At 43.2% G+C, this 20,574-nt stretch overlaps 1 protein-coding gene across 3 annotated transcripts; it reads left to right on the forward strand.

The window, feature by feature from the left end:
• The first annotated feature begins 378 nt into the window (after positions 1-378).
• ctc1 (CTS telomere maintenance complex component 1) lies at positions 379-11,610 on the forward strand. 3 transcript variants are annotated; one of them, XM_067522618.1, is made up of 25 exons: positions 380-572; positions 855-933; positions 1,153-1,255; positions 1,577-1,799; positions 1,885-2,114; positions 2,190-2,319; positions 2,397-2,708; positions 2,775-2,897; positions 2,971-3,200; positions 3,402-3,555; positions 3,631-3,833; positions 3,917-4,089; positions 4,184-4,298; positions 4,421-4,823; positions 4,897-4,986; positions 5,227-5,364; positions 5,476-5,522; positions 5,962-6,047; positions 6,993-7,128; positions 7,367-7,435; positions 7,517-7,676; positions 8,432-8,487; positions 8,584-8,740; positions 8,812-8,932; positions 11,396-11,610. In XM_067522618.1, the coding sequence occupies exons 1-25, from the start codon at positions 522-524 to the stop codon at positions 11,485-11,487; spliced, it is 3,681 nt and encodes a 1,226-aa protein (XP_067378719.1). In that variant the 5' UTR covers positions 380-521; the 3' UTR covers positions 11,488-11,610. The 3 variants fall into 3 exon arrangements, with proteins under 3 accessions (XP_067378721.1, XP_067378719.1, XP_067378720.1); XM_067522619.1 differs by having other exon boundaries at positions 1,156-1,255; XM_067522620.1 differs by lacking the exons at positions 8,812-8,932; positions 11,396-11,610 and having other exon boundaries at positions 379-572; positions 7,635-7,676; positions 8,584-8,725.
• The last annotated feature ends 8,964 nt before the right edge of the window (positions 11,611-20,574 follow it).

Below are 20,574 nucleotides of genomic sequence, written 5' to 3' on the forward strand. Positions count from 1 at the left end.
TCACAGCTCTGACTTATGGTGCCATTGCGAATGTAATTGAGCGCATCATGTGATCGATAAAGAAGCAACTTTTGGTGGACTATACTGCTTCAGTTGGCGCGAGCACGCAGGGATTGGTTCATTATGCTACAGCCAGAGGGTGCGCAACATAGTCATAGAAGCTGGGGTTACAATACGTAACCATCGTTTCTGTTTATGTTTATTACTGATATACAACTGGATTAATTTGTGTTGTGTTTAAATTAGTTTATTAAATGTTTGATTGAAAACCAAAAACTAAGAGATTTTTTACAGTGAAGTTACTTATATCAAATATATGTATAACGTATAATATATATGCTGAACAGGACTCAATCCTCTGACCGCACTGAGCCTCCCCGGACCCCGTAGTTAAGCAGGAAGCGGAGTTTGAAGCTTTTTACCGGGAGCGGTTTGTTTACAACATGAAGGCGCTGAGAACGACTATTTTCTAATTTTTTAAGTCAATAACCTCTAATTTAGACTTGAGACACGGTGTGGAGATGGACTCTGTGCAGCTGTTCCTGGACCGGTTCAAACCCCGCAGCGAAGCAGTCAGTAAAACACTTTGTCTTCAGTTTGTAGCTTCTGCAGCAGGAACTCCGTTCAGAAAAGGGCCAATTTAAAGACGCTCAGAGGAGAACAGTTACATGGCAGAATACAAAAAAAGACTAATGTGGGGTTAATGTCTCTGTAATTTCGGATCACATTACTTCATAAATTCGCCATACTCATATTTCACCTACCAGCTTGTTGTTTGTGTTAAACACTAGTTGAATGACGTTGTTCTTTAATATACGTCAGTTCTGTTTTAACCAGGTAATTTGTTCCTGCAGGAGACGCTGTGGTTAAAGGACATATTCAGTTTCATCAAACTACAGCTGTGTCCGGTGTGCCCCGCCCCTCCTGCGGCAGGTGAGTCAGCCAATCAGCGTCCAGTATTGTGTTACCTGCTGAAAGGTGAATTCATAGCCCTCATAAATATCTTATTTAGAATAAGTATTTTATTATAAGTAGAATAGGTAGTAGAGATGGGATAAGCTCAAGTTAAAGCTAAACTTTGTCCTAATGGGTTTGTCAACGTTAGGAGTAATTGACAGAGCAGTACATGAGTGTTTATTGTTGTTGTTTCAGGAGGAGGTTCATTGTCTGATCTGTGTGTGTCTCTGAGTGTGAGTCTGGTGAAAAACATCCAGGAGAACACGACGGTGTCACACACTTTACCTGTCAGCTACAGGTACAACTGACAACTGTAACAACATTAATATTATCAGTGATCATAGGAAACCTCATCTTCACTGAAAATCCTCAGTCACATCAAAGTGTCTGGTTCTAGTAACATGTTTTATTGATTTGATGTCACTAATAAACTGAATCTGTTCACTGACATATACTCTAGCTGCTCTCGTCAGCATAGACTTCTGCACTTTATAGCTACCGCTTCTTTGTCAGAACTCTTAAATTGTTAGTTTGTTTGAACACACAGTTAAGTAGTGCCACATACTGTGTTGTTTGCAGGACCTCTGGCTGATAATTCTGTCTTTATGTCCATCTCAAGGCTGGTATCTGTCTCTGAGCTGCTCTCCCAGCAACACTTGGCCTGTGTCAGTCACCTGTCCTGGACAACCAATCAACAGCGAGTGTGGGCCAAGGAGGTGGAGCACTCTCTGCCAGGTAACAAGGCCCTGCCACGAGTCAACCTGCTGCTGATTGGCTGCCTCGGGGCGGGTCAGGGTGGGGAGTTGAGACTGACGGACAGCAGTGGCAGTGTCAGGTGTGAAGTGAGTCTGACGTTGAAGATACCTGTACACACCTGGGTCTGAGTGTGACATCTACAGCTGTCCTCACCTGTCTCTGTCTCTGCAGATCCTGTCTCCCTCTCACCTGTGGCTTAATTGTGCTGTCTTCCTACCTCACTGGAACTACATCCCCCACAATGCCTTAGGTCAGGACGAGCCCAAAGGTTGGGTGGAAGTAATTGGTTCTCCTGTGCTGCTGAGTCCTGGCTCTGTGCAGGAATTGTCTACTTTTGGAGAAGGGGGGGTGCAGATCAGAGTGGTGGGGGTCAGAGAGGCTGCAGGTCTGCTTAAGCACAGGTGAGTCACATGACTTCTGACCTGTGAACGATACCTGTACTGATGATGATGATGAATCCTGTGTGTCTGTCTCAGGGTCAGAGGACAGCGAGTGTCTGTGTGTGGACAGGTGGGTTCAGTTTGCCCTTTGCTCGTTGTGTCAGGGACAACCTTCTTCTGTTTCACCCTGGCAGATGAGAGACACACTCTACCTGTCCTCGTTAAGGTACGACTCACTATCCATGTCTTCGTTTTCATAATTTGGATCAGTGTGGACAGATGGAAACTTTTCTGTCTCCGCAGGATGTCAGCAGACTGTGGTGGTCTCAGTGTGTGCGTGTCAATCTGAGTGTCTGTGTGACTGCGCTGCGTGTCTGTGTCCTGCGAGGCTGGAGAGGAAACAACATCCTGTGTGTGACTGACCAATCAGAAATACACACAGACTACACACTGATACAAACAGCTGTAGACTTCAAACATGCTGAATCCCAGGTTGACACTCCTCCTCCACTTATGTCCCATGATGATAATGATGACTGTGAGGGGGAGGGGCCTGAGAGAGCCTTCATTCAATCAGGTGTCAGGGTGAAACGATCCAGAGTCATCAGTTACCAGGTGAGAAACAGAGAGAACCAGTTGTGTTTCAGTTTTTGCCTTTATATAAACCCTCTCTTTTGATAGGGCACAGTGACTCATGTGGTCAGTGAGGGAGCAGGGCTGTACATGATTGACGGGATCGTGGGTCTGTGCCTGGCCTATCAGCCGAGTTTGAGGAGGAAACTGAGAGCAGGAGACGATGTTGAGGTGGGTGAGATGCAGATTGCCCTCTGATTAGTCCAGGTGTTATTGTAAAGTTTTATTAATCCTCCTCCTGCAGCTCCATGAAGTCCACTTCCTGTACCAGCCCTGTCCTGACTTTCCTCCCACCATGCTCTGCACCTGTCTGCGCTCTAGCATCAGGGTCACCAGGTTCAGTAGAGTGGGAGGGTCTCCACCTAACTACAGCTGCCCAGGTGATGGGGCGTTACCACGGTTACTGCTGGAGAAAAACGTTGGTGTGTCTGAGTACCTGTGGACGTGTCACCTGAGCTCACAGCTGTCACACAGGTGAGTTTATAATGCATGGATGGTAGGGTGAAGGGTGATGGACAAGTTTTGACAATAAACAGGTTATATTTTAGGAACCTGAGGGTTCAGGCTCTATGTCCAGGTGAGATAAGGTGAGTAAGGTGCAGGTTATAGATGGAGAGGTTTGTAAAAAGGTTTTGCAGCTCTTACTGTGTAGTCCTAATCTGTCTCTGTCCCCAGTCTGGTCCCCAGTATGCTGAAGCAGCAGTGTGTGTGTGTGTTGTCCTGGAAGCTGATGGAGTTTGTGTGGAGAAGAGGAGGAGGAGGAGGAAAAGAAAGGAGGGATATCTATTCAGAAATGTTGGATGAGCCTCACACCTGTCCTCTGACTCAGGTAGATACACCTTTTAGTGACCCCAGTGTGTTTAATACACACTTCTAACCCTACTGTGTCTCTGTGTCTCTGCAGTACATTGTGGACCCTGCAGTCCATCAGTACATCAGTGTATCAGAGCTCAGTCAGTCTCTACAGTCTGACTGCTGGTCTTCAGTCTCTCTGAGCTCTCTGCTGCCTCCTGGTGGATCCAGCTTGACCAGTTCTCAGATCAACTCAGCACTGTCCTGGTCCTGCAGGACTCTGACGTCTGACCCCCAGACTGGAGACAGTCTCCGGTAAATGCTGACACAAAAACTCTCCTGTATAAAGAATAGAACATTAAATATTTAACCTGTTCCTCCCCTTCTCTCTGTGACAGACAGCGCCCCCTGCTGGTGGTGGGGGTGCTGGAGCTCCCCTCTCACACGTCTGAACACAACCACACTCTGCAGCTCAGAGACGGTACAGCAGCTGTTTCCTGTGTCGTCACAGAAACTGGTGAGGAGGAGGAGGAAGGAGGTCAGAGGTCAGCCTTCAACACCGCCTGGATTGGTACCATACACACACACACACACACACACACACATAAACAGAGGTCAAAGGCCACAGGCTACAAGGTGAATAAACCTGTGGCTTTGTGTTACAGGTTGTCTGGTGTGTGTTCATCAGTTCACCATGGTAACAGAGAGATTCCTCCAATCAGATTTCCCCTCACACCAACACCTGGACCAGGACAAGTTCATCACACACAGACACTGCAGGTAGACACTGTAAAACACACACTTCAAGTGCACGTTAATACACACACTGTAAGCATTTTAACAAAAACACTGCAGATACACAGTAACATGTCATAACAGTACAACATGTGTGTGTTTGACAGAGTTTACCTGCAGTTTTCTTTGGACCACCTGCACATTTTGAGCCCATCGGTGGCCATGGTAACACAGCTGCAACATAAGGGGGAGGTGTCAGAAATGAAACGGACAATAAAAGAAGAAAAAGAGGGAAGACAGGCCACAGGCAGAAAGAGAAGAAGAGCTGAGGAAGAACCAGACTCCTCTGTTACCATGGTGACCCGACCCTGTGTTTCCATGGTGATCAGACTGGAGCAGAAGGAGGGCATGACCTGGACTAACACAGGAAAGGGGTTAAAGGGGCAAGAGGTGGGGCTGACATTGAGTTTCTCTGTCAGAGCTGCTGTGATTGGTCCAGTGGTCAGCTGGGAGCAGGACCCAAAGAATGGACCAATGACAGAGAGGGAGAGAGAGACAGAGAAGGGGAAGGTGAGAAACACATCTGTATGTGGAGACAGGTCCCATGATGCACCTGTGATCTGTGTTACCTGTGTTTGTGCAGGTGGTGCTGGTGTTCTCAGGTGTGTCGACTCGGTGGTTTCCTCTGCTCCAGCCTGGATGTTTCTACAGGGTCACTGCAGCTAACACTCAGGTAAACACACCTATCACTGAGGGGCGGGGCTGAAGCACAGATTTGAACATACAAGTAGAAGATTAGTAAAGTTATGCAACCATCAGGTGTAATGTCACTTCTACATGTGATGCATCTGCTGGTTCACATACTCTTTACATACAACATAGAAGCTTTGATTCAGGAGTTTTAGGTAAATGTGACAGAAAACTGCATCGCCAGAATTCTGACAGCTGATTGGTTCATCTGTCTGTCTATCAGGATCCCAGTGTTTTAATTGGCTGCAGTGTTTTGGGGAAGAAGGGGGTGGAGGTCCACACTGACTCCACCCTACAGGTCAGATCTGATTGGAGGTTCCACACTCTGACACGCCCCCTACTACTGCATACCTGGACTCAGGTAATTCGCCCCCCCCCCCCCCCCCCCCCCCCACTCTCACTCACACACACACACACATTTTGTATAACAGTGGCAGTTTACCACATGTCAGTCTCTCTCTCTGTCTCACAGAGTGACTCCTCCTCAGTCCTGTCTGTGTCTGAGGTTCTGGACTCCAGGTAACACTGTCTATAACACAATGACTCCTGTAAGTGCTTCTCTGATCATCATGTCAGTCCAGGGAACTATGGGCTGTTTTTTATTAATCCTGCTCCATCATCCACAGTTGTACGTACTTATGGTATTTATCAGTTTCTACCTGTGTGGCTGCCACAGTTTCTGATATGACTGCAGCATATAGAGGTCTGTTAAAGTGGTTCAAATAAAGTCTTAAAAAGCTGTGAATTTCGTTTACATTAGAAACATTTTAAGTCTTAATTTTAACCTGGTGAAGCTGCTGAAAGTGCAGCAAAAGTGCACCAAGACCAGATTACCTGAACCTTGGTTATTTGAACTTTGAATACCTGTTGGTTCTGGAACAGACTCTGTTTGTACCAGAATCTGAATGATCAGACTGAGGAGGTAACTGTCAGTAACTCTGGTTTTATTTCTGTGTAGTTCGCAGCTGGTGAGTTTTCAGGGCCTGGTCTCTGACAGGATCAGTGTGAACGACAAGACCAGCAACTCCGGCCACACCAACACAGGTATACAATCACACACAGGTGGTGGAGTCATACTGGAGTGCATTGTAAGAAGAAGTGGTTCTACAGTTTTGGACACTTCATTCATTTTAAATCGAGTGGCCAAACATTAGAACCACTTCTTCTTGTACTGGAGTGCATTAGGACTCCACCATCCACTATGACCTCAATAATAAACATAGAAGCATTATCACCTTACTGACACTTTCAATCTAAAAACTGAGAAATTAAACATTGTAAAAGTAGAATTCATGACAGAGCTGCTGTATTGGATTGTACAGGTGTACCTAATAAAGTGGCTGCTGTGTACTGTACAACCACATGTACACTTGAGTGTGTGTGTCCTTTCGGCTTATCCTGTGAGTTCATGGTCGCCACAGCAGATCATTTGTCGGCATGTTGATTTGGATCAGTTTTGTTTTATGCCGGATGCCCTTCCTCACGCAACCCTTCCCAATTTCTACCGGGCTTGGGACCAGCACTGCACGAGTGGGCATGAGGATGAGCTGTTGGTGGTTCAGTGTCTTGCCCAGGGACACGTTGAATCTCTGAGTGATTGAAGAAAGTAAAGAGCTGGTGGAGAGGATTCTCCTGTTGCTGCCAAAGATGTGGTCATAAAAACTCTTTAAAGCTCCAACAATGGAAAACATGATAGAAATGTGACGTCTCCATTTAATTAATGAATGTGAGGAATGTCTCTGGAAGTGAGGCTCAAGTCACATGATTCATGTACATCAGCGTTTATTCATTCTACATATTAAACATGTTACTGATTCTCCTCAGACAGAAGAAACACTGGACTCTGATTTACAGGTTTTCTTTCCTGGAGTCTCCACACAGAAATGAAGTAGTGTTAGCTACTCAAACAGGCAACAACCCCAAACACAGCAGGATTTATTAATATTAAAGTATATTTGTGTGTGTGTGTGTGTCTGTCTGTTTGTCCAGGTGTGCGTCTCACCATGTGTGACCAAACTGGGAGGAGTCTTCAGGTGTACCTGGACTTAAGTCACACCCCCTACATACCTGGTCTGTTGCCCGGCAACAAACTTCTGCTGTCGGGTTTCCAGAGGAGACTCTCCAGGTAACACACACATGTTCACCATGTTGGATCTGTAATGAGACCTACAGTCTGCTGTGTGTATGAAGCTGTGAACAGGTTTTTCCTCCTGCTGATCCTGAACGTTCAAACACACTTCACTGTTTCTAATACAAATAAAAATGATGGAGGACAAATAATAATCACAGGCACAATATATCTCATCACTACCTGGCTCATCTCGCTCTACCTGTGTTTACGTGTGTGTGTGTGTGTGTTGTAGGTCAGGTGGTGTGTACTGCAGTTACTTACCTGTCAGCTCAGTAACTGTCATCTCTCTGGGAGACACCAGGTAACCTGATCCAAACTAGCCTCCGATTTAGAACTAACTATAATCACTCTAACATTATGGTCATTTGTTATTTTCTGTCAGCTCTGTTAGGCCTCCTCCTGCTCCCATCATGCACCTGGGTCTGTGGGCTGTGAGCATGGAGCAGAGGTGCACTGTGGGTCAGGTCAGAGGTCACGTGGTGTGTTTCCTGTTCCTGCAGCTGCAGTGGAGCTGTTCACTCTGTGGTGCTCTGTATACACAGGTACAAATATACACATTACACACAATACATACATCAGATGTGTCATCAGATACATCAGATAACATTTCACACATGGCATGTTTTTTTTTTTTAATATATTTAATTTATCAATAATGTGACTGTGAGGGACTGAGCAAGCAGGCAAGAGGAAACTGGTGATTATCAACAAAAAAGTAATTTTTTTTACCCCAAAATATGAAAAAACAAGTTAAAAAATATTAACATTGAGCCCATTAAAAGAGGTCAACAAATCAAACTGGAATCAACTGAATTTAACTGGATTATCTTTAAAGAACGTGGTCTGGTATGGTCAGCTGATTAGACATGATTTGGAAAAGCATACCCGTCTATATAAGGTCCCGCAGTTAACAGTGCATGTCAGAGCACAAACCAAGTCTAAGAGATTAATGAATGATGAATACAGCAATGTACAGGATGTACATCCAATGTTTATTTCAAACATTTCTGCCAACATGAAGCTAGTGGTAAATCAGTTGTTTGTTAAATGACTATGAAAAATCCTCCTGCTTCATGATCAAACCCTATTTATTCAAAAAAAAAAAAAATCTCATTCCTGCTGCACCAAAGTGTTTAGATTCTTTCTTATAAAACACTGTCTTCAGTACTGTCACAAACCTTTAATTATCTCAAACATCTGGATTGTTCTGAAGCCACATCTCAGAGCTGCAGTTGATCTGTTATAATTTTCTCTTATCTCCTGTGATAAACGTGTAAACCTCTCGTTCTCTCTCCAGTCCTGTTCCAGTTCGCAGTGTGGATCCACCTCCTCAGTGTTTCAGTCCAAAGCAAAGTAAGAACCTGGTTCTGTTTCACCTGGTCCCTGCAGATTTAACTGGTTTATATATTTTTATGTATTTATACTGGATGACTCTATATTTATGTCCAGGCTGGTGATTGACGACGGGACAGGTGAGGCTCACGTGTGGTTCTCAGGCGATCTGGTTCATCCTTTGCTGGGATTGGCGGACTCTCAGTGGGAGGGGCTTCAGAGGCTGCTCAGGGTCAAAGGTCAAATCAGGGTCTACCCCAAAGGACGTATCCTGGTCAGTGCTTTGTCTTCTTTGGACACATGTGGACATGTTATCCTGTGTATTGACATGCGTCTCTTCTTCAGGTGAGTGACAGAGACTCTGACGACTCTCTGCTCCACTTCCTGTTGTGTGTCTGCAGCAGTGACGCCATTTGTCGTCCGCTCTCTCTCACCTGCAGGAAACTCAGCAGCCACAGATCAGACGGTAACACACACACACACACACACACACACACACACACACACACACACACACACACACACACACACACACACACACACACACACACACACTCTGTAACTGACCTGACACTGATGTGAACAGTGACACATGTTAAAAGACAGTTTCCCTCTTGTTTTGGTGGAAACGTCTCAGTCTGACCTCTAACACATGTAGCAGCATGTTGCAGATGATCCTGATGAATGTAAAATTGACCACATTAAACCATACTTCTTTATGTTACCTTAGGGGAAATCTGCACTGTGGATCAATAGAGAGGAAAGAGTGTCTTACCAACGCCAGCGCTTGTTTATTACTACATATTTCATATTCTCGTATTCTTTCAGTTACATTACCTCATGACTTAATTTGCAACTCATATCAAAACAATACAAAATAATACTCAAATCAAACACAAAAAAGTCAAAACATAAACTAAATCACATTACATGAAACGGTGCAAATAATGTGCCAAAGCAGAGAAAATCATTGAGTTACCAAAATATTGATAGTTACCAAAATTATAACAATTCTGACAAAACTCACATTTAACATATTAACATGCCTTCTAACAGAAGCTACAGCATATGATGGAGGTGACTGTCTACAAACACGTTCTACACGTGTTTGTACACTTTACATATAATTTAGCTGGCTGGTTAACACTTTTAACATTTGGAACCGATATATTTTCTCTTTACAAAACATTATCACGACTTACAAACGAATACAAAGTTACATTGAAGCAGCAAAACTTCCAGACTTCTGTATGTGGCCGTACAGTTCTCTGTTCGTGAAGGTAGCAACTACAAACACTTTCACTACATCGTAAAACTACACAGAAACACTACCAAACACTTCTTAAATGCTCACATTGGTTGTTTAACAAACTTTTGCATAAAAACATAAAGTTTTGTTGTCCCTGTGGATCAATGGAGAGGACACAGGAATGAGCGCCAACACCAGTGCTTGTTTATTACTGAACGTATAGTCCCTCTAATGGATCCACAGAGGTAGATTAGCACCACCTACTGACGTAAATATGCTATAGCACCAAACTTGGAAGATCCCAATTGTCAAAAAAATAGAGGGGTGTCTAGTTTATATTAAACTAAACATGTAGTTATTTCCAACCTACTACATTTACTTGTTTTCTGAAAATAAGCTGTGAATCAGCTCTGATGCCTGATTATCTGAACTCATGTGAAACCTGCAGCTTCTCTTCCAGGGTTAGTGTAAAAGAGGATTCTTCACCCGATGTCCCTTTGTTTCCAGTTCACCAGACAAATAGATCAGTTCACACTGGGTTTGGTGCGAGTCTGGAAAAATGTATAGAAAATGACAATAAATAATAATAAATAATCTTAAAACTGGTCAAAGGGAAATGAAGAAACTCCACTCTACAGAAAGTCTAAACCTAGCTTGGCCTAATTAGCAGCAGGTCCTTGTCTGAACTGCAACAATCAGCTTCTAGTCACGAGCCTGTACACACTTTACTCACTGATCCTCTGCTGTCATTAATCTCTGGGTGTGTTTTAGTAGTTTAACTAGAGCAGCTCGTGAATGAATAGAGATGTCTGTATTTATTATTAAATTAGGTTGCAAAGTAATAAAAAAGGGCAAAATAATTAGACGAACGACCTAGTGAGTCAGGTCCAGCCCAGACTCAGCTTCAGCCTAACTGAGCTGATCTTTCTGCTGATGTTCTTTCTGCTCAGCTCAGCTTAACTGCACTTCACTTTAGCCTCTTTGCCCATCTTTTGTATGCTGACTTTACGTGATGTTCAGATGGCATCCTAATAATTTAAAGCTGATGAGGGTGTGTCTTCTTTAGGGTCTTTGGGAGAAAACACCTAGTTTCCTTTGTCTGAGAAATACATATCCTACATACACATTAGGCTGATTTACCAATCACCATAAGCTCAAAGAGTAAAAATGATAATCATCAGAATGTAACAGAACCTGACATTGTTATTAATTATAGCAGCACATCATCTATCTATCTAAAAAACTTTTATTTATATTTTTGTCCTTTTTTCTTATCCTGTACACTCAGGGTCACCACAGCAGATTTTAAAAACATTACAAACTTTAAAGCATTATTACCACTCAAAGGCCCTGTCGTTCCATCATTTACCAAATATTATCTTTGTACATTTTTACCAGACTTGGATGAAACATCATGAAATCACTTACAAAAATGTATTATTCATGTTTCATGAAGCTCATTACATTATTTCATACACTTATTAGACTTGAACCAAATTAAAGTCAGTCTCTTCCTGTGCTGGATGTTTATGGTTTTATGGTTCAACCTGAGGTGGATACTGATAAAGAATCAAAGTGTGATCCTCTTGTAGAGGGTTAAAGGTTAGTTTGTTGCAGGAGTCTGTCTGGACAACTGAACAACTACAGTCTCATCACATCCTGTCCATCTATGTGTTGTAGAGCTGAGAAGGTTCAGTCGAGGAGACAGGGACTTCATGACCAGGATGGTTCCTCCTCTGCAGCTCATCTGTCTGAGCATCAACACTGACTGATGGAAGAGAAGTCAAGAGTTTAATGTTTACATGAGTCAGTTTCATGTTCAGTTTTACAGTGATTTTAATTTCATGTTCATGTTAAATATGTTAATATATTTTATTAAATCTTCATTTTTTTTACTGATGTCTGTCTGAGCTGTTGTTTTACACCCAGCTTCTCACTTCTTCTGGACCATGATATATGTTCAACTTAGGGCAGAGACACATCAAGCTGACATCAAAGAACTAGTACCAACAAAGCCCGACTGTTGTCAGCTTTCTCTGACCCAACAAGTGGCGCTTGAACACACCACAGAGACCACAGCCAATGGCCAATCTTCATGGGTGGTTACAATTTCTTAAAAAGCCTTAAAATGACTTAACCACAAATGTATTTAACACAATGTGACTGGTCCTGTATGAACGATGACTTTTTTGACAGGTTTTGATCTGCTCACACTATGAACTCACACCACCATTATTATGTGGCAGGAAGTAGCACTGAGGGTCCATATAATAAACGCAGGGGGGACAGGAGGTAAATCTGGTGACCATGACAGCACTACTCTCATGAGAGGAGTGCAGAGCTAATTATCAGTGTTACACCTCAGTCTCTTTCTAGATGAACTCCACGGTCAGGTTCAGAGGTGCCATCCTGCACAAATTCTCACATATATATGTGATGGACCTCCGTGTACATAGATCTGTCTCTACAGAAGGACACATAACTTTTAACGTACTGTTAAAAGAAAATCAGCAATTTCTACAACACTCCTCCCTCTGATCGTATTATGGACACATTGTATATGCATATGACACATATGAAACACATATGAAACACCAGACTTGTTAATTTACCAGATTCAAAACAAATCACCATCAGTCATATGCTGGAAAGAAACTGATGTTTTTAGACATCCTAAAGTAAAAGCATCTATGACTAACATAAACACATTCTACACAATATCCTCATTGTCAAAGGGAGGAATCCAATCAGAGTAAGTGAATGATGGATATCAAAGTTCTCGATCTGACCTCTAGAAAGAAGAACATCAACATGAACAATACGAAAAAACACAATGTTTCCCCTCAACCCAAAAAACCCTGCGTATCCCATCTGTGTCCAACGCTGGTGACTCCAAGTAACTTGTGTGTGTTCTGTAATTCACCAGTGCAGCTGAAGGCAGTGTTAGGCTCACACCCACAGCTGTGTGGTCACCAATGTCCCACTATATTATGAGTGTGTATGTGTGTAGTGGGGGACAAATCTGACACTGACAGGGGCTGACATGCACCTAAGTAGCTCTTCCTTCAACCTATGACAAAAAAATATGCATGAAGAACAGTTTTTGGCAGCGACTGTGGCGCAGGAAGTTAGAGCGGTTGTCCACCAATCTCGCAGTTGTTGGTTCAATCCCCGGCTCCTCCGGTCACACATCAAAGTGTCCTTGAGCAAGACACTGAACCCCAACTTTGTTGCTCCTGGTGAGTGTTGGCCAGCTGCATAGCAGCTCCCCCATTGGTGTGTGAGTGTGAATGTCAGTGTAAAGCACTTTGAGTGCCAATAGGTAGAAAAGCACTATTTATGGAAGATTTTGATTTCACGTGTGGGCCCCTCATACCTGTCCATTAGAGACACAGACAGACAGCAGAGAATCTGCATTATAAGCAATGACTATAACTTCATCCACTAATCTCACTAGGTTCACTCTTCAAGTGCAAATAAAATGCTCAGAATTCCTCCTCAGAGTCACTTGCGCTGTTTAGCCCTATAACATCATCAAAAATCATTTGTAGCTTTAAAAGGAGTTTGTATTAATGCAGTATTACTGTGTTAATGTTGATAGCCCTAAATTCAACACTACTGAAGTTTATTTGAGCTGTTATGTATTTTACATCCAGCTGCTTTGAACATTAACTTCTTCTTCTTGTCCTTTGGGCTGCTCCCTTTCAGGTGTCTCCACAGTGAATCATGTGCCTCCATCTAACTCTGTCCTCTGCATCCTCTTCACTCACACCAACTAACTTCATGTCCTCTCTACATCCATAAATCTCCTCTTTGGTCTTCCTCTAGACCTCCTGCCTGGCAGCTCCAACCTCAGCATCCTTCTACTGATATATTTAAAGTTTCTCCTCTGAACATGTCCAAACCACCTCAATCTGTCCTCACTGACTTTATCTCCAACACATCTAACATGAGCTGTCCCTCTGATGTCCTCATTCCTGATCCTTTCCATCCTCGTGACTCCCAAAGAGAACCTCAACATCTTAACCTCTGCTACCTCCAGCTCTGCCTCCTGTCTTTTCTTCAGTGCCACTGTCTCTAAGCCGAACAACATCGCTGGTCTCACCACCGTCTTGAACATCTTTCCTTTCATTCTCGCTGATACTCTTTTATCACACAACACACCTGACACTTTTCTCCACCTGTTCCAACCTGCCTGCACTCACCTCTTCGCCTCTTCTCCACACTCACCGTTGCTCTGAACCGTTGACCCTAAGTACTTAAAGTCCTGCACCTTCTTCACCTCTGCTCCCTGTAACCTCACTGTTCCACCTGGTTCTGTTACTTCTGGGCTTTCCTACAGATATGACAGTGTCCGTGTGAAAAAGGAGTTGTTAATTAAAAAGCAATATTTACCCACAACACATGAGTAAATAAATGTAAAGCAGCTGCAAATAAGTATTTTCTGCTGGGTAAAATGTAAATGATAATAACAATAATAATTGTTTTAGGGGCCTTGTTAACCAACTATTTTTGTTCTTTTGTCTGATAACAATCAAACTATTGTGAATAAAGGATACACATATAAAATAATAAGTAACATCAGACAGTTTCTGCCTCTGCAAAAAGCAAAGCAATTTTACTTTATAAAAATTATTTGAGCCTATTTGTCACATTAAACTAATTTGTCGACCCAGTTTTTCCATTGACCTTATTGGTAAACATTATTAGTTTATTACATATCAGGCTGTAAAGGTAAAACTATGGAAGTTGAATTTTATCAAAATTATTTGTATGTGTACAGGGATTTGTGTGTGTGTACTCAGACTTGTGTGTCTGTGCTGGGATTTGTATTTCAGTCTGTTTGTGTTTCTGTACACAAATCTGTAACTGTAAATAATTTGTGTGTATGTAAAATAATGTGTAAATGTATTCACTCAAAAAACTTAATGTAAATGTCTAATTAGGTTTTAAGTAAAAGTGCTGGAAAGCCTCACAATTTTCTGTCTTTTTACGGGTGGGATTTTGCTACTGTTCTAAGATTTGTGTGTGTAAAGCGATTTTGTCTGTATTGCCCTCAGCTCGGGCTCCCAGGCTCAGCCTTACAGGCAGAGTACGGATTCCTAAAAGTGCTGTTCAGTGGCAACTGCACTTGTGCTTGTACAAACCTTTCAGAGGAGATGGGACACGTCTTGGAGACCTACAAGCAGAAGTCCAGTTTCCCCTGAACAGCACTTTGGGATAACCATGACCTGGATCACTGAGAATCCCCACAGACTGGCAGTAGTTTGTATTTGTTGTCTTGGTTATGTGGGTGTTCTTTTCCTTTCTTTCTACTTTAGAAGGCAACACAATTTTCTATGGGATAAATAAAGTTGTTGAATCTTGAACATTCCCTGAAGAACTCCAACATCATTTGCTCCAGCAGTCAGATTGTAACTATAATTGGTTTTTTTTTGTTTGATTGTGACTATAAAGATCTTCTTCTTTTCCTTTCGGCTGCTCCCTTTCAGGTCCACAGCGAATCATGTGCCTCCATCTAACTCTGTCCTCTGCATCCTCTTCTCTCACACCAACTAACTTCATGTCCTCCCTCACTACATCCATAAATCTCCTCTTTGGTCTTCCTCTAGACCTCCTGCCTGGCAGCTCCAACCTCAGCATCCTTCTACTGATATATTCACAGTTTCTCCTCTGAACATGTCCAAACCACCTCAATCTGGCCTCTCTGACTTTATCTCCAAAACATCTAACATGAGCTGTCCCTCTGATGTCCTCATTCCTGATCCTGTCCATCCTTGTCACTCCCAAAGAGAACCTCAACATCTTAAGCTCTGCTACCTCCAGCTCTGCCTCCTGTCTTTTCTTCAGTGCCACTGTCTCTAAGCCGAACAACATCTCTGGTCTCACCACCGTCTTGAACACCTTTCCTTTCGTTCTCGCTGATACTCTTTTATCACACAACACACCTGACACTTTTCTCCACCCGTTCCAACCTGCCTGCACTCGCCTCTTCACCTCTTTTCCACACTCACCGTTGCTCTGAACCGTTGACCCTAAGTACTTAAAGTCCTGCACCTTCTTCACCTCTGCTCCCTGTAACCTCACTGTTCCACCTGGGTCCCTCTCATTGACACACATGTATTCTGTCTTGCTGCGGCTAAGCTTCATTCCTCTGTTTTCCAGAGCAGACCTCCACCTCTCTAGATTTTCCTCCACCTGCTCCCTGCTCTCACTACAAATAACAATGTCATCTGCAAACATCATAGTCCAGGGAGATTCTTGTCTAACCCCATCTGTCAGTCTGTCCATCACCAGAGCAAACAAGAAGGGGCTCAAAGCCGATCCTTGATGCAGACCCACCTCCACCTTGAACTCCTCTGTCACACCTACAGCACCTCACCACTGTCTTACAGCTCTCATACATGTCCTGCACCACTCTAACATACTTCTCTGCCGCTCCAGACGTCCGCATACAATACCACAGCTCCTCTCTAGGCACCCTGTCATACGCTTTTTCTAAATCTACGAAGACACAATGCAACTCCCTATGACCCTCTCTGTACTTCTCCATCAGCGTCCTCAAAGCAAATACTGCATCTGTTGTACTCTTTCTAGGCATGAAACCATATTGCTGCTCACAAATGTTCACCTCTGCTCTTAGCCGAGCTTCCACTACTCTTTCCCACAACTTCATTGTGTGACTCATCAGCTTTATTCCTCTGTAGTTGCCACAGCTCTGCACATCTCCCTTGTTCTTAAAAATTGGTACCAGTACACTTCTCCTCCAGTCCTCTGGCATCCTCTCACTCTCCAAGATCTTGTTAAACAAACTAGTCAAAAACTCTACTGCCACCTCTCCTAGACACTTCCATACCTCCACAGGTTTGTCATCAGGACCAACTGCCTTTCCACTCTTCATCCTCTTCAACGCCCTACTCACTTCACTCTTACTAATCTTTGCTACTTCCTGCTCCACACCAGTCACCTCTTCTACTCTTCGTTCCCTTTCATTTTCCTCGTTCATCAACTCTTCAAAGTTCTCCTTCCATCTTCCCATCACACTCCTGGCACCTGTCAATACATTTCCATCCTTATCTTTAATCACACTAACCTGCTGCACATCCTTTCCATCTCTATCTCTTTGTCTGGCCAACCTGTACAAATCCACCTCTCCCTCTTTAGTGTCCAACCTAGCATACAAGTCCTCATATGCTCTTTGTTTGGCCTTTGCCACCTCTATCTTCACCTTACGCTGTATCTCCCTGTACTCCTGTCTACTCTCTTCAGTCCTCTCAGTGTCCCACTTCTTCTTAGCTAACCTCTTTCTCTGTATACACTCCTGAACTTCCTCGTTCCACCACCAAGTCTCCTTGTCCGCTTTCCTCTTTCCAGATGACACACCGAGTACCCTCCTACCTGTCTCCCTGATCAAATTAGCTGTAGTAGTCCAGTCATCTGGAAGCACCTCCAAACCACCCAGAGTCTGTCTCAGCTCCTCCCTGAAAACTACACAACATTCTTCCTTTTTCAACTTCCACCACTTCGTCCTCTGCTCTGCCTTCGTCCTCTTCATCTTCCTCACCACCAGCATCATTTTACACACCACCATCCTGTGTTGTCTGGCTACACTCTCCCCTACCAACACTTTACATTCACTGGTCTCTTTCAGATTACAACATCTACACAAGATGTCGTCCACCTGAGTGCTTCTACCTTCGCTCTTATATGTCACCCTATGTTCCTGCCTCTTCTGGAAGAAAGTCTTCACTACAGCCATTTCCATCCTCTTTGCAAAGTCTACCACCATCTGACCTTCTGCGTTCCTGTCCTGAAGACCAAACCTGCCCATAACAGTCTCATCACCTCTGTTCCCTTCACCTACATGTCCATTGAAATCTGCACCAATCACCACTCTCTCACCTCTGGTGATGCTCTGCATCACTTTATCTAACTCACTTCTGAATTTCTCCTTCTCTTCTTACTCACATCCTACCTGTGGTTCATAACTACTAACAACATTGAACATGACACCTTCAATTTCCAGCTTCAGACTCATCAACCTGTCTGATACTCTGTTCACCTCAAGAACATTCCTCACAAACTCCTCTTTCAATATAACTCCTACTCCATTTCTCTTCCTATCTGACCCATGGTAGAACAACTTGAACCCTGCTCCTAATCTTCTAGCCTTGCTACCTTTCCACCTGGTCTCCTGGACACACAGTATGTCCACCTTCCTTCTCTGCATCATGTCGATCAACTCTCTAACCTTCCCTGTCATAGTACCAACATTCAAAGTCCCTACTGTCAGTCCTACATTCTTAGTTTTCCTCTTCTCTCTCTGCCTACGAACACACCTTCCTCCTCTTCTTCTTCGTCTTCGACCGATTGTGACTATAAAGATGTATAGAGAAAACCCAACAAACTGGTTTTATACATGTGTTTGCTAAACAACTATGTCTGATCACACACTGTTCATCTGTGTGTTGTAGAGCTGAGGAGCTTCAGTAGAGGAGACAGGGACTTCATGACCAGGATGGTTCCTCCTCTGCAGCTCATCTTTCTGAGCTGTTGTTTTAGAACCAGCTCCACACAGGGACCTGGACAATGACAGGAGTTCAAATTAGGGCAGAGACACACCAAGCTGACAATCAGAGAACTAGTACCAGCAAAGGTGTTGTTTTCAAATTCGTCTGACCAAACAAGTGACACTTGAACGCACCACAAAGTCTACAGCCAATGGGAAGCCAGCATGTATGTTCTGTGTGAAAGGACAGGAAGAAAGAAGACCTGGGACTGTGGATGTACAAACTATAAACAGAGCAGTGTCACCATTTTCACACCACTCTCACTCATTTACAGTGAGAACAAACAGTAATAGCCCACTGTATGATCTGTAATCAGTCACATAACAACAATAAGAAGCTTTATGATATAAAGATCGAGTAAAACTAAAAAATGAATGATTAATTGGTTTTTCCAGTGATCTGATCTGGTTGGTGTTCAGGTTGTTGACATGTTTGATCTGATCACAATGAGAACTCGCACTGCCACAACCAGGTGAAACATTACATGAATAAATGAGCATCAGATAATGATTTTATGTGGGTGAAAACATTTGAAAATTTACTGCAGTGACAGCTGATTTATTCTTACCTTTCTATAACTGCACAGTTTATTGTGCTGTCAGTAATATCGGTCTCGTAGTGTTGTGATGATATTCACATGAAGACCAGTAGGGGGCGACTCAGTACTTCCCCCTGCTGCTGTTTAATACAAACCTAGTTTCTGTTGGTAGCTGCTGACATAATAAGCAATTCTGTTTCTGATTAGCTGCTAAGTTCAGCTGGTAACTGATGACTAAGTAATGTCATTCAAACGATGATACCTGATTTAGATGTTAATCAGATAATTAAAGACTACAGTCACAGTTTAGCAAAGACACAGTCTAACATTAAAGCACAGATGATTCGGATCCCTCAGAGTAAAATAATCATCTATAATACTCTCATCCCATCGATTATGGCCCATCACGATCAAATCTGAAGTGACACTATCTTTTCTTTGAAGCTTTACTGGAAATGCATTTACTACTCGACACATCAGTCCATCAACAGAGACACTACACCTTTCCTGGCTCCTTTAACTCATTTTCATTATAATCGACTTTGTCATGCTCTACAAACAGCCAACAGTTCATTCCTCGTCTTTGTTATCAGTTTGAATCTGTTGAATGTCGCCTGGACAATCTACAGGTGCCCACATGGCACACACACCTGTCACACCACAGACTGAACTTCATGTCACACCTTCAGAAGCTGAATTAGTTTGATTTGTTTAAAAGATATACAATAAGTGACCCTGTGTGTGGAGATCTCTCATGATATCAAACAGTAAATGCTCAGGATGAGTCTGTATAAAACCACTGAGTTGCAGCATGTGTGAAACTCCTCCTCTGTAAAAACAGTAAACAACATCACTGATGTAGCAATATAAATGATCTGTATTAGTATTAATATATTCAATACTGCTTAAAGTGGGCACCAGATTCAATAAGCAGAATCAAGCTATAATTCAGTATTATTTTTTACCATTAATCATTATTAAACAGAATTAGTCAGTAAAACTTAATCAAACCAATCAAGTGTCTTAACTTTTTGTTCGTGGTTTCCTCCTCTTCACCCTGCTGACCCACGACTGCACACTGATGCACAGCTCCAACCACTTCGTGAAGTTCGCAGATGATACAACTGGAGCAAGAAGAGCCACTGGCCATGTGGTGCAGAGACAACAGTCTCTCTCTGAATGTGGACAAAGGAGATTTTTGTAGATTTCGGGAGAGTTTACACACACATGCTTCCCTGACCATCAACTGTGCTGCCGTACAGAGGGTGAGTAGGACCAAGTTCCTGAGTGTGCATGTCCAGGACCTCTCCTGTAACTGACAACATCGCATCACTGGCCACGAAAGTACAACAGTGTCTTCCTCCGCAACTAAGAGGAGCCAGAGCCCTGGTCCCCATCACGTGCATCTTCTGACCAGCTACATCACTGTGTGGAGTGTCCACCCCCCCAAACACACATACACACACTTGGATCCCCCCCTCATCTCCGAACTCTGTCACGCATAAGAACTGTCCACTCCCCGTGACATTCGAACTCACACACTGAACCCAGCGGCTGCACCAGACACTTTATGCAGCACTTGGTCTGTCTTCTGTGCATCCCAGTCACTTTAACCAGCCAATCAGCTCAATCATTATTTTTGCACTACCACCCATCCCCATTGCTCAGATACATGACACTAGTTTGGACCTACAACTTTAATGTGTAATCTGTTATTAGCCTTTAGTGATGATAACTTTTTTCTTAAAGCT

The sequence above is a fragment of the Channa argus genome, chromosome 12 (genome assembly GCF_033026475.1).
Source record: "Channa argus isolate prfri chromosome 12, Channa argus male v1.0, whole genome shotgun sequence".
Lineage (NCBI taxonomy): Eukaryota > Metazoa > Chordata > Actinopteri > Anabantiformes > Channidae > Channa > Channa argus.

Coding starts and splice junctions, on each gene's coding strand:
- ctc1 (XM_067522618.1), top strand. CDS start 522: ATGGACTCTGTGCAGCTGTTCCTGGACCGGTTCAAACCCCGCAGCGAA. Junction 3,834..3,916: donor CAGACTGGAGACAGTCTCCG/GTAAATGCTGAC, acceptor TCTCTGTGACAG/ACAGCGCCCCCTGCTGGTGG. Junction 4,824..4,896: donor GAGAGACAGAGAAGGGGAAG/GTGAGAAACACA, acceptor GTGTTTGTGCAG/GTGGTGCTGGTGTTCTCAGG.